This window comes from Microcebus murinus, chromosome 2 (assembly GCF_040939455.1).
Source record: "Microcebus murinus isolate Inina chromosome 2, M.murinus_Inina_mat1.0, whole genome shotgun sequence".
Lineage (NCBI taxonomy): Eukaryota > Metazoa > Chordata > Mammalia > Primates > Cheirogaleidae > Microcebus > Microcebus murinus.
In genome coordinates, this window is record NC_134105.1 from 110625898 (window position 1) to 110639421 (window position 13524).

Genomic DNA, 13524 nt, shown 5'->3' on the forward strand with positions numbered 1-13524 from the left:
AATTTTGAGTTGGGAGGGTCCATGCTAGTATCCAGTTTGATTCCAACCAAAATGTAAGTTGTTTGGAGTCTTCATTCGTATATTTATATGTGTTTTCCTTTTACCAGGAAGGCTTCTTCATTGACCGATTTCATGGAACAACTTTAGTGGAATTAAACTTGAGCAGTTAAAAATAATTTAACTAATTACATTAAATTTCATTTACCATTTGTAATTTATTGATGCCTACTATTAATATTAGAACACATAACGGCAACATATTCATAATAATGGTGGGAAGATGGGAAAGTTAGGGTGCAAATAGTTCATATTACATATTATATAAATAGTAAATAGTTCATATTATACCTAATTAAGTAAAACATTTTTACTTATAAATCTTAAGTAGGCCACAGCCCAAGCCACATCTGAGATAAGGACCGTATAATAAATATCTGTGTTCTTTATAGTCAATATGATCTGGCACAGTGCCTCTCTATATAGGTTAGGTTGAGAAATTTCAACTTGTTGAGGTATGAACATGGAATGGTTATCTTTTTTCCCCTCAATAACTGCTACCAACTTTGCTTAATATTATCTCAGTCTGATCCAACAACTTCCAGATACATTTTTTGTTTTAAAAGTTTTATTTCTGGTATATATTCATTTAACCACATTAAGGTATTATTACTTATGGTTCTTGTCCAGTTTTAAGTCTTCCTTCCCCACCCAGTGGAGCTCCTGTTCTACTACAGGTGCTTCAGGCAGAAGTGAGAGGCCTGGCTGCCCCATCTCCCTCCTCCTGTCCTCAGTGTCCAATGCCTCCCCCCCTATTTGTGCATGGAGGTTAGGGAATGTGTTGGCTCATGCAGCAATCTGCACATCTCTGGCTTCTTTTTTTGGCAATGGTCCTAACTCTGGGTGTCAGTGGTGCTGTAGGGCTGCTGACATCTGTTGGGACTGGACCTAAGCTTCCACTGCCCTTGGTGTGGGTCAAAACACCCCCAAGCGTGAGTCCTTCTGTCCTGCCTTCAAGGCCATTTCCCCCTCAGAGGAGCTGGTCCTGCCAGTGTTACTGGTAACAACTTACTCAGCCTCAACCCCCACATTGAGGATTGTGGGACCCTTCAGGGTGCCCTACAGTAGCCTCCAGATCCTTGGGACCCTGAGTGAGGACTGAGTCCCCACCTCTGAGAGTTTCCAGATGTTTCTATCTCCAGGTGAAAAATGGATTTTTCTCTCCATTGAATGGGTTCAGGTAACAAAGTGAAAGCCTCTTTGATGGAGATGGAGAAGAGATCGTCTCTCCCCAGGACATCTGTGAATAAATGAATAAATAAATGAGTGTCATAAAAAAATATCTTTTTTCCTAAAAATTGAATTATGAAATTTTTTCCTTGTTACCATTTGTTATTAATTTTAATGTTGAAGATTTTTATTTATAGAGTTGAAAAGTAGTTCAACTCTGAAAATGAGGCCAAAGCCATTGGACATTGCATCATCCTTCATTCTGTCTGAGAGAAATACAGTACTGAAAGCAGTAACTGGTCCTTTGTTCCTCATTCATATTCTGGCATGGACAGAGCCATTTTACTTACTATAAGCCTCAGTTTCCTTTTCTGTAAAATGGGGGGGGGCAATTATCTCACTGAATTCCTATCTCAGAGGGTTTGGTGAAGATTTCATGCAATGGCATGGGTTTGGGTTTCCAAGCTCAGCACTATTGACATTTGGGGCTTGTTAATTCTTTGTTTTGGAGGGCTGTCCCAGGTATTATAGGATTTATGATCTCTACCTAGCCCAGTCCGGTAGCAACCCCCTCCTCTCAGCTGTGACAACCGAGAATGTCTCTGGACATTTCCAGATGTCTTTTGGAGCAGGGGACATGTTTGCTCCCACTCCCTGCTGTAAACGAGTGACGTTAAGATTGGTTGAGTACAAGCCAGCCTAGAGCTCGATGTGCTTTGTGAGGATTAAGGATTTAAACTGTTCTTTAGAATTTAATGAGTCAGTCAAGAAAGGCCCCATGTAGCAGCTTTCTCTTTGATTGTGTTAAGTTGTACTAATCAGAGTATCGTACCCACTGTGTTGAAGAGGGGAAATGTGTTAGACTAAATGACAAAAATATAAAACCTATGTGTTTAGAAGGTTTTTAAATGTACGATTTTGTGGCAATGAATGAAATATGATTTGATATAGAATGTACTAAATATGGGATTTAGAAGTACAGACATCTGGGTCTATCAAGTATAGGAAGATAAGCGCAAGACAACCAAGAGGGGCAGAACGTTCACTTTTGGTAATGGCAGGAGTGACGTGCTCTTGCAACATAGGCCTGCTCTCTGATGCCTTGGGGTGGCCCCTTCCTCCTGCTGTGGCTCATGTTGTGAAAAGACCTGTTAGAAGTTGAATAAATCATTCTGAAAACTCCCCCTTGAAGGCAGATTGTGATGGAGATTCCAGGCAAGGCTTGAGTAGAAGACAAGGAGAAAGAACATATAGCAATGAGCTTGGGTGTCCCCATTCTTGCTGTACCAGTCGTGTCTAGTGTAACTAAGTCATGAATTAGTTTTGCCATCCATGCCCTGCCTTCCCTTGTTGCTTTGCTTCATGGAAGAAAACACTGGAGGGAGCAGATTTCTTATGCTCTTTTCACTATCAAGCATGCTCTCCCCATTGAAGACTGAGGCTGGGCTAATAAAACTAATTCTCACATGATTGACTTAAGCCTTTGTCTTCAAATAGGTGGTAGTGTGGTGTGATGGAAAGAGTGTGACCAAGGAAGTTGAACAGACCAGGGATCAGTCTGTCATTTGCTAGTACTTTACCACTGCTCTGCCCTCAATTTCCTTATCTCTACGATGGGGATTAAGGAAACTATTTTGCAGAGTTGTTGTGAGGACCAACTGGCATTGTGTGGAAAGCATTAGGATGGTAAGAGGTACTGAACAATGGGAGCTATTACGAATTGTTATTTTTAACCACGAGGAAACTTAAATGTGAATTAAATTGTTATTACATGAAATTAATTCATTTTTAATTAACAAGAAGTTAAATGTGAATGAATCTTCATTTCTGGCCATTTGTAATATTAGTAGTCTGGGGTCCTTTATCATTGCTAATTGAAATAATCTTATTTCTTCAAAATATCCCAGGCTGGGTTACATTAAATGTTGATGCCTGATATTAAACAGGCCCTGAGGTTTATTCTTCTAGAATTCAAATTTGCTGTTGGGTTGAAGATTTGAATTTACACACTAGTAGATGCCTGATTTCTTTAAGAACTTGGACTTATAGGTACAAGCTGGTTTTCCTAATGGAGTCAGGATAAATAATAATCAAATAATAAAAAGCACTGATGATTTTATTTTGTGGTTCATTAGGTGGACAATAACTTTAAAATGCATCAACAATGAGATATTGTTTTCTGATGACTTATGGTACTACTTATTTTTAGTGTGATATTTGGACCAGTTGAATGGGAAACAGTTTACTGGATTCACTTTATTTTGTAGCCCACGTCATAGAGGCCTATTTGAAATAATAACTTGTTAAAGATGTTCATTACCTCTCATTTTATAGTGAGGTAGTTCTTGATATATTATGATGTGAGTTTGATAGACCATTGGGAGATAAATAAAAATTTTTGAAATCCTTTGATTCGAGAGCATATGAGAGGAAACAGATTGTTGATTACTCTTTTATTAGGATCCAAAAAATTAGAGATTGAGCAGGTTGAAAGTGGGAATGAGAAAACTAAAATGGAGCTACCTGGAAATGAAGGAAGGGAGGAAAGGATTTCCACACAGAGGGAACAGATATGGCAAAGGGCAGGTTTTCTTTATAAATCATATTATGATACATATTTACAGTTGAGTTCCTGTTCCTACCACCACCGTATATTAAACTAAAACAAAGAGAATAGCTACGCCATTTTACCAGCAGGTGGCACCATGAGAATCGCCTATACAAAACAGGAGGCAATGAAAGCAGGACTCTTTATTATTTCCCCTTCAAGAAAAATCCAGTTATCAATGTATATTCATATTTTTGATGGCATTATAAACACAATTGCATCACTTAAAATATTTTCAGAAGATTTGTTTCTCCCCTTATTTTTCATATATTAGCATTGCTCATTCAGAGAAAGATTTTTTTTTCTGTAAAAGGAAACACACACACACAAATTGGGAGTTTAAAATAAAATTGTCATATAATTCTGTTTGTTTGTTTTTTTTCCCCCTGAATTGCTTACTATAGTCATTGGAAGAGCACATTTCCTTAGTGGTAATGGTATGTGTTATTGTCAGGCTGTGTTAAATGGTTAGAGAGGAAGGAACTTAGAAGGCACGCTGTTTTCATAGTCCCTTCCTCCCCTGGACGATGAAGATTCGCCATGCCCAAATATTTCCCCAACGCTAAGCAACCTCTCAGACTCAGGGGGGACCCTGTGCCGGAGATAGTGGGCGTTTTTGGCCCTTGCAAACAGCTCTAAAAAGGCTGGCTTTGTGACCTCTCCTTCGAAGCTTCCTACACATTCCATGAGGTTTGGAGGGGTTTGTTTCTCAGCATTCCCACCTGGCTTTAGGTTGACATCTAGTGATCTGGTCTCATCGGCATGGGACATTCTGCTGTCACCAGCTGGGCTGGAACCAGGGCCTTGTTCTATGGTGTTGGTGGAAACCTCTTGATCTTGACATAGGACAGAGATGCCCTTATTGGAGTCTCTGCTCTTGGGTGGACTCAGAGAATCTTTCTCTTGGGCTTGTGGTTTCTCTTCCGTGAAGAAGGCATCTCTGTCATTTTGAGATGGTGGTGGCTCTTGACTCCGTATGGGGTCTTTGAGGCCAGAGTGATGTGATGGAGGCATCTGGGACTTGGGTTTACATATTTTGGGGGTCATACTGGTTCCTAATGCTCTGGGAAAAGAGGTAAAAAGAAGTAAAAAACTCTGAAGACCAATGAAAATGCTCATATTTAGACCTTTTGAACTGTTAGGCCATGGCCCCCTTCAGAGTGGGGTATCAGAGGGGGTGATAAGTGGGTGGGAGTGCGGTGGGGGGTAGAAATGGGTGGTAACAATGTGGAGGAAATGTCTCTGCTTAAGAAGGGGAAGGCAGCATTTTCTCAGGAAGAGAAGAACAGTTTAAAGAGGTCAGTTGGGAAGAAAAATTCAATGTCATACCCATGAGTTTAGTAAGCATTTCCTTACCTAATTTGATTAGCCCGTGGGACTCTCTGCTTCTGTCTTCCTTGTGGTGTGAACATGAGAACATCTTCTGGTCTCTTCTGATTTCCATTCCCAAAATAAGAGGAGAACTTTTTCTTCATGATATCTGCTTTGAGTTAATCAAGTAAGTGTTACAGGTTGAATTGTGTCCTTTTCCTATATTGAAGGCCTAAGCCCCAGTACCTCAAAGAGTGATCTTATTTGGACACGGGGTCTTTACAGAGATAACTGAGTTAAAACGAAGTCACTAGAGTGGGTCCTAATCCAAAATGTCTGGTGTCCTAGTGAGAAAAAGAAATTTGAACATAGGGACACAGGCACAGGGAGAATCCCGTGTGAAGAGGCGAAGAGACAAGATGGCCCGGGACCAGGCAAGGAGAGAGGCCTGCAGCTTCTCACAGCCCTCAGGAGGAACCTGCCGACACTTTGATTCTGGACTTCTTGAATCTAGAATAGTGAGACAATAAATTGCTGTTGTTTAATAAGTTGCTGTTATTACTCAGTTTGTAATACTTTGTCATGGCAGCCCTAGAAAACTAACACAGTAAGAGAAGAGAAGAATGCTGGAAACCGGGCTTTCAAAGAACCAGTGTGTGAATATCCTTGGTCCACGCTATGCGTTAGGCTGACGCGGCATGACAGATGAAAACAGGAAACTTTAAAGCAGTTTCCCAATGTTTACCTAGAACATGTTAAAGAGGATTTAGAAACATCAAGATCAGAGGTTTAAACTGGTTAGGCCCATGGATGTTTTGTTTGAACGTTTTAATTGGCAGGCACAGTGTTTCCAAAAACAAAATAACTGAGTGTGAGCATATTGTCTCGTTAACCACACTGATGTGAACTCTTGCCCTCCGTTGGCATGAGTTTGTAACTGCCAGCCATGACTAAGTGGACTTTTTTACTTGTTGAGTTGATGTTTTAGCATCCTGTAGCCATAGCTGCCATGAGGGCCCAGTTAGCTTTCAAGATGTCTCACAAGTTGGTCATTTAGGGTTGAAAGTCTCACACTAGTTTGAGAGTGAGTTCCTTAAATCTACATTTCCGTTAGTAGGTGCCAGGCGGAGGGAATATAACCAGATAAAGAACCTGGGATTCACTTTAAACTCCTAATACTTTTTCATTTGATCACTTCTTTGTGAAGTAGTCAGGACAAAAGATAGTCCTTTGTGGACCGCTCTTTTTTTGTTGTTGTTGTTCTCTTAAGGGGGGGGGGGTCTTTTCTATGTAAGAACTTCACCTATTTCCTATAAAATAAGGGATTCTGAGCTACTTCTCCCAGAAAGGCTGTTCTTCTGCAGACTTGTAGGGCCAAGAGGCTCCGAAATTAGTTTATTTTCTCTCTGAAACTTAACGGCGTGGTACCTGTACCCGCCCAGTTATCCAATTTAACAAGTACATTTAAGTGCATCCAATATGCCAGGAAATATACACTTGACCCTGATTTTCTTTATTCTTGGATATATAATTGTCCACAAAACACTAACAATTCTGCTTTCTAAATACCTTGAGATCCTTATCTTCTCGTTTTCTTCACCTGACAAGTGTACTAGTTTAGGCCTTGAAACCATGGCCTGAACTCTGTAATTCTGTCAGGTCTACTCTGACTGTAGCCTGAGCTCTATTTTACCTTAAACACTACAACAAGACTGATCTTCCTACCATTTGAACGTATACTCTCTCCATTCCCAAATCCTACAGGGTGCACTCTAAACTCTTTTGCAAGACCTGTGAAACTATTCATGATTGGAGACACTGTCTATTCAGCTTTGCCTCTGAAAACTGCATGTACACCTTCTCTTCCTCTGCCCCCACATGCCACCCTCCTGCAGTACTGAGCTATTTGTGGCAAGCCATGCTCATTTATGCGCCTTTACACATGCTGTTCCTTCTGCCATTCCACATGCCTTCCTGACAACTCCCTATACCTTCTCCCTATTCTCTCCTTCTTCTAAGATTCTGCTCACACACTGCCTCTTTTGGGAGATCTTAGGTAAGGTCCTTTGAAAGACATACTAACATTCCTGTGCTCCTGCCTTGTTTTGTAAATAGCTCGAATCTAGCAATTAGCAGTTTTGATCATAATTTTTTGTAAGCGGGGCTACCCTCCAATTCAAATATGAGCATCCAGAGCAGGGGTCCTCAAACTTTTTAAACAGGGGGCCAGTTCACTGTTTCTGAGAACGTTGGAGAGTGTGCACTGTGGGCCCGGGACGAGTCAGCTGCTAAGGAGGACAGGCAGTGGTGGCAAACACACTTGGAGGGCTGGATAAATGTGCTAGGCGGCCGTAGTTTGAGGACGCCTGATCTAAAGGGTAGAGGGCATGCTTTTTCATATTTGCATTCCAACCTCTATCTTGAATAGAGGTGACAGTGTTTTGCAAAGTCTAGTCTGCAAAAACACCTATCTCAGAATAATCTAACTTAGTTATAATCTCAGTTAAAAATGTGGGCTTTTGAGCCTAGTTTGTTAACTACCCATCCAAATCTCTAAAGTGAGAATAGGCAGCATGCATCGTGAACAATCCACTAACCGGCATGTCATTGAATCTCAATAACAATTTCATTAAATGAAAACACAGAAAAATATTGCTGAGCACAGTGCCTAATATATAATGACACTCAGTACTTATTGTTTCCTTCCTTCCTTTTCTCCCAATTTTACTGTTAAGAAGTCTGAGGCTTAGAGAGGGTACAACTTTCCAAAGTGTATAAAGACAAAGGCCCCTGAGTCAAAGTTTTTCTGCCTGCCTCTTTCCATACCACCTGCGGTTGAGGCAAACTCTTTACTCAACAAGGACATCATCCACTTACCTAAGGCCTGACCTTTTGTACATCTTCCTGAGAGTAGGCATCTGGCATTCAGTGTCATTTTTGAGAATTAAAGTGTGAATCAACCAAATGGCTTCCAATATCCTTTTCTAGTAGGTGAGCTCTCATTCTAGGTTGGTTTAACCATTTTTTGTAGACAGGGAAATTGAAAGCAGACAAGTTCAGTTTCTTGTTCAGAGTCATCTTTCAAACCCACAGCTGGAGGTTAGAAATAATTCCCAGGCTAGACGTTTGGATATTACTCTTAGCTTTTATGTCCATATATCAGCTGTGTAGACCTGAAAGATTTTACATTCATCCTTCTGGCCATGTTCCATCATTTTCAGAGCTCCTGAGTTCTGGCACCTGCCTTTAATAAGAAGGGGTGTGGTCTAGAAGAGTTGAGATATTTTTATTCCATACCAAATTTTGAAGTAATGTTAAAATCTAATCATTTTAATGATGAACTAAGAAGAACTGGTTTCTACAAACTATAACTGGGACAGTTTTCAACAAGAGAGTAGAAAGGTTTCAATTCTGTAACTGTTTTTAATTAATGGATGAGTGAAGACTTATTTAACACTTATTTTGTGTTTAGCTACTATCCCAAGTGCTCACTGAAATAACTTCATGAGGCAGGTAACATCATTTCCATTTTATATTTGAGGAAACAGAAATACTAATCCCAGAGACGTTTCTTTCTTTCTTTTGTAACTTGCCTTCCATGAAGCAAGCTAGGAAGGACGGTGGCTTACACAATGTTAGCGGCTCAATAAATTGTCGTTAGGGCCAAAGGAGAAAGATCAGCCGTAAAGAAGGGTGGGACCCAATCATCCCAGACATAGTAAAAGAAAAGCAGAATGAAAAATATAAAATAATAAAGTGGAAAACTAAGGATTTAAACAAGAAAGGGCTCATTTGAAAAGTGGCCATGACTGGAGGCCTGAGAAGTGCTGTCTCAAGAAGGGTTGTGAGTGGGCTGCCCCAGGGAGCTGTGTAATTGAGGAGGAGGGATGAGGCAGGTTGGGCAGCCTGCTTTCCAGACTGAGATCTGAAGTTTCTGCTTTCTTGGCACCCAGGGTTCTGAAAGGGCCCAGCTTGAGTGATGGGCTTGCTGCCCTGCTTTGCCTCCAGAGCTACTGCCCGCCAGTCCCGCAAGCCTTACCTTGCTGCAGCCTCTGCAGGTCTTTTTGGAGCTGCCTCTGCTCCCGGGTCAGCAATTTCATATGGTAGAGGCGGATATCCTCTAGTCTCTGCAGTCTTTGGCTCAGTCTGGCTTCAGCCTGCTTGGCGTTCTTCCTCTCCAAATCAAAGTGCTTATACAGTGGTCCTCTGACCATGTGCCTCTCCATCCTCTTCATGATCTAGAGACAATACAGCAGGATTCTCCCAGGCACCACGACTAACCTGATAATGCAAGACCAGGATGCTGACCCCTGGCTTTTAGTCAGAGGTCAGTGTCTGAAACCTGTGTATTTCTGAAACCACAGCTGCCTGGTCAGATAAAGTCACGCTATTGGGAAATTTTGACCTATAGTAAAATGAGTTTCCAGAGTGACATAGAAGGATTGGGAGTAGTCATTCCTCTGAGCCTCAGACTCCTGGCATATAAAATAGGATAGACAATGTGTCACCAACACAGCCCCCAGTCAGAATGCAATAGAGCTCAAGTGAGAAGTATGTGAACAACTTTTTGGAAAAAAAAATAAATAAAAGCACCCTGTATATACAACGTGTTATTTACCCAATAAGAAAAGTCCCTTTTACTATTTCTTAAAGGCTTCCAAAGAGCCTGCTCAGAGGTATGGGGAGGATTTGGGGGCTTAGGGTACAGTTATTCTGGAGCCTCTAGGTTCATTAATTCACATATACATGAGATGAGTTCATACCCCTTGTATTCCTACCATGCACCAGATATTATTCTAAAAACTGAGGGTAGTGGTGAATGAAACACAGTTCCCACTCTCAAAGGGCTTTCAGATTCATGACTTCGGGGACTAATAACTCGTGCCAAATCTGAACGATCAATATCTCAAAGAGTGGGAAGAGCAGGGTGTACTGATTACAAAATAGAACAGTGTCCAGAGTGAGTTAGTCTGGGCAGCACTGAGGAAGGCACTTGGATTGGGCATAAGGTCCTCTTTCCATCCTCACCCATCTTCTCAGACTTTAGGTCCTCTTCACTTTCCACATGCCCAGCTGTCCAAGCCCAAACCAACTTCATTCACCTCCAAACAGCACTATTAGGCAGAGACACATCTTTTCTCTCCTTTGAGTCCTTCTCAATATTTATCTCAAGGCTAATAGCACAGTATGTGCTCAGGATATAAATAGATTGCTATCAATAAAGCTTCAGTGGTAATAATACAGGAAAACGCTTAGCCATAAAAAGGAGAATAAGGTCAGGACATAAGAAAGAAATACACTTTAAGGCAGCTTGTTTTAGAGTCTAAAATGTAGGCTAAACTTTTATGAAAGAACAGGGTGAGTAGAACTTACCTACAAATCCAGAGTTATCACCATGAGACTGTGGTTTGTTTCTTTTGCTATGTCAGGCTGGATCTGGATTAACGAGCTTGTTTTCCTTCAGTAAACTTAGGAGTCTGGTGTTAGGGAGGAGGGAGGGAGGGAAACCATTGGAGAGGGCTGTGGGGGCGATTGTTGAAAACACTTGAAAGCTCTCCTTTTCCCTCCTCACCTCCCCTGCTCAGGAATGCTAGCTCCCTGGGCCACGGGCACCAATCCCCGGTGGAGAGGCCAGAGCTCTAAATAGCTCTGCGAGTAAAGGAAGCCTGCCAGCTTCTAGCCTGTCCCTAGAAGGGCCCACAGTGCTCCTTCTGGGCTGTGTCCATGGGAGCCAGGAATGAAAGCAAAGAGTGTCTTACTGTGTTCTCAATCTCACTCCCTTTCTTTCTTCTTCTCCTTCTTTCCTTCCTCTTTTGCTATGCTTCCCCTTCCCTGGCCCCATTTCTACTTCTTAGAAACCAGGCCAGGCCCCAAAAGAAAGCACCTTGTTTTTCTTTGTTGTTGTTGTTGTGATTGAGCACATATTGTTCAGGAGAGTAGTTGATTTGTTTATTTTGCACTGTTGCACACCATACTGACTTTCCTCAAGCTTCTATCCATGTTCAGTACACTTCAGTGCTAATCAAGATATTCAAAGTGGTATAAACAGCACTAGGCAGAGTAAAAATTAAATCACTTTTGTGCTCGTATTTTGAACAGCTGCAGTAGAAGGCTAAGTTGAAGTATTGGTTATATAACAAGATATTGAGTGGGACTTTTCATGTTGCCCTGGGGCTCCATCTGAAAATAAGAGGCACTAATATGCCACAGTCCAAAGAAAGCTGCCAACAGTGGAGCCTGATAATCCTCCCAGAATTTGATGAGAGGCAGCTAAACAGGCCCTATACCCACAATCATCACTCAGCCAATCAACTATTGTAAGGAGATTACTGGGGAGAGGGAGGGGGAGAGACATGCTATTCTTTCTCTCAGTGGGACGCAATTCCTTTCCCATCTTTTCCCATGAGGTAATTCTCTTACCTCCAGAATTTAAATGAATAAAGTGGGGTTCCAAGAAAATCATCATAGAGAATGGGGTGCCACACACACACAAGGAGAGACTGGGACCACATCCACCAGCTAGTGGTTTGTAGAAATACAGAACAACAGAGCAGCCCCCGTTCCATCCCTTTGTTGCCACTAGAGCTGATGATAGGGAGGTATTTCTTAGAAAAGCTAGGTTCATGCATGCCATTTTGAGAGAGAGCTGAAGAGGAGAGGCTTGCAGAAATAATCCATGGCTGAAGGGCAAGAAAGAGCCTTAATGTGGTGTGCCTGGGAAGAGAATGGTGGCAAAACCCAACCAACTTACCCTCAGCCCTTTGATGGTGTCAAAAAAAGACCTAGATCCCTGTAAAGGAGCACAGGGACTATATGAGGGAACAGAAACTGTGGCATTGCCATGGCATTGCTCTTCTTGGAAGGCAGTGCTGCACTTGGAGAGGAAATGGAACCACAGTCAGGGCCAGAGGAAGGCAGAGACAGAAGGGATCTAAGTGAAGGTGAATTAGTTCATCAAAACCACACATCTTAAAAATGGAGGACATCAGAAGCACATGGAACAAGAAAAGACAGGGAAATACCAGTAATGCCTTAGCATCACCAATGCAGCAGTTATTTAGGAAGAACTCTGTCTCCCCGACTCCTCTCCTAGCCCACAATCTCAGTGTGGTTAGTATTTAAGAGATGAGGAGAGGAAGTATATATAAAGAAATCAGGCTCTTTGTTACATCCCAGTGGGTTGGAGAAGGAAGAATGATAGAGTGATAATCCTCCATCTCCCTCTCTAAATCACTTGGAGTCTAGTGAGGAAGGATTTAAATTGTATATACAATTGGAATTTCAGAATGAACTGAAATGTGTGGAATCTGCCTAGGATATTACTAAGGAACAAGAAAGAAAAATCAATGAAGATAGTGACTCGAAATGTAAAACTGTCATTCCCAAATTATGTCCTGCTACCAACACCAGGGAAATATAAAGTTTATACTATTCAGCAAAGTGATTAAAATGAATTTTACATAATATATTTTATTTATGCACATTAATATACTTTTACATAATTCTTTCTGTTTTATATGGAGGTAGCATCCATTTGTAGTCAAAAACCTTCTGGGATCGAATATTTATTCTGTCATTTAATGGGAATGAATGACATTAGTCATTAATTCTATCCTATCCCCTGGTTTCTCCATCTGTAAAATAAGTTAGTAGTATCTTTATCATAGGAATTCTGATTGAATTGAATGAAAGAATCAATGTGAAGTGTTTGGTGCATGGAAGATGGCCAATAAAAGTTAGTTCCTGATTTTCAGCAAAGATAGAGTAACAGGGACTAGATTTATTCTTTTACATGAAACAATTTACAAAGCAGAAAAAATTTATGAATAACTTTTTTTAATTGGACATCAGGCAGATAGGATGGTTAGCCCTGAGAGAGAGGAAACAAACCAGGGAATCCTCACTATTGCCACAGCTTACTTCCTGGATAGAATTTCCAGGCCACAGCACAAGGAGGTGGCAACCAGAGAGGGATTTAGGGATTCCTGAGTTGAGGAGACAAAGTTGGAAGCTCAGAAAGGCCAAGGCAGCTAATGCTATCAGGAAACAGAGTGCAGATCTAAGAAGCTTAATGAAACTCAAGCAAAACAAATATGAATGAAGTTACTGCAAGGTATATAAAATAAAATTACTTTAAAAGATAATAAAGAGAGAATCTTAAAAACAGCCAAGTGATAAAGAAGATACATTGCATGCAGAGGAACACAGATAAGAATTACAGCAGACTTCTTGTAAAAAAATGATACAAGATGGAAGATGGTGGAATAAGATTTTTAAAGTCCCTCAAGAAAAATGATCAGTGAAACACTGCTGCCTTACAAAGCAGAAAGTGGAAGGTCAAAAAAGGGCATAAAAGGGACATACTTTGTCCATCAAAT

The 13524-nt window shown here is 41.1% G+C and overlaps 1 protein-coding gene across 2 annotated transcripts; it reads right to left on the reverse strand.

Annotated features, from left to right (window-relative positions):
- Window positions 1-215: 215 nt before the first annotated feature.
- On the reverse strand, window positions 216-10782 carry CCDC190 (coiled-coil domain containing 190). Of its 2 annotated transcripts, XM_076000341.1 has the most exons (5): window positions 10520-10782; window positions 9186-9384; window positions 5192-5315; window positions 4558-4898; window positions 216-1297 (listed from the first exon to the last, which is right to left on the reverse strand). In XM_076000341.1, the coding sequence occupies exons 2-5, from the start codon at window positions 9379-9381 to the stop codon at window positions 1107-1109; spliced, it is 852 nt and encodes a 283-aa protein (XP_075856456.1). In that variant the 5' UTR covers window positions 9382-9384; window positions 10520-10782; the 3' UTR covers window positions 216-1106. The 2 variants fall into 2 exon arrangements, with proteins under 2 accessions (XP_075856456.1, XP_012624109.2); XM_012768655.3 differs by lacking the exon at window positions 216-1297 and having other exon boundaries at window positions 3063-4898; window positions 10520-10781.
- Window positions 10783-13524: the final 2742 nt, after the last annotated feature.

What these genes read in the sequence shown, in the direction of transcription:
- CCDC190 (XM_012768655.3), bottom strand. Translation starts at nt 9,381, where the DNA reads ATGAAGAGGATGGAGAGGCACATGGTCAGAGGACCACTGTATAAGCAC. An exon ending in CCTGCAGAGGCTGCAGCAAG is followed by an intron (nt 5,316 to 9,185) that starts GTAAGGCTTGCG and finishes AACTCAAAGCAG; the next exon opens with ATATCATGAAGAAAAAGTTC. An exon ending in CCACGGGCTAATCAAATTAG is followed by an intron (nt 4,899 to 5,191) that starts GTAAGGAAATGC and finishes CTCTTTTCCCAG; the next exon opens with AGCATTAGGAACCAGTATGA.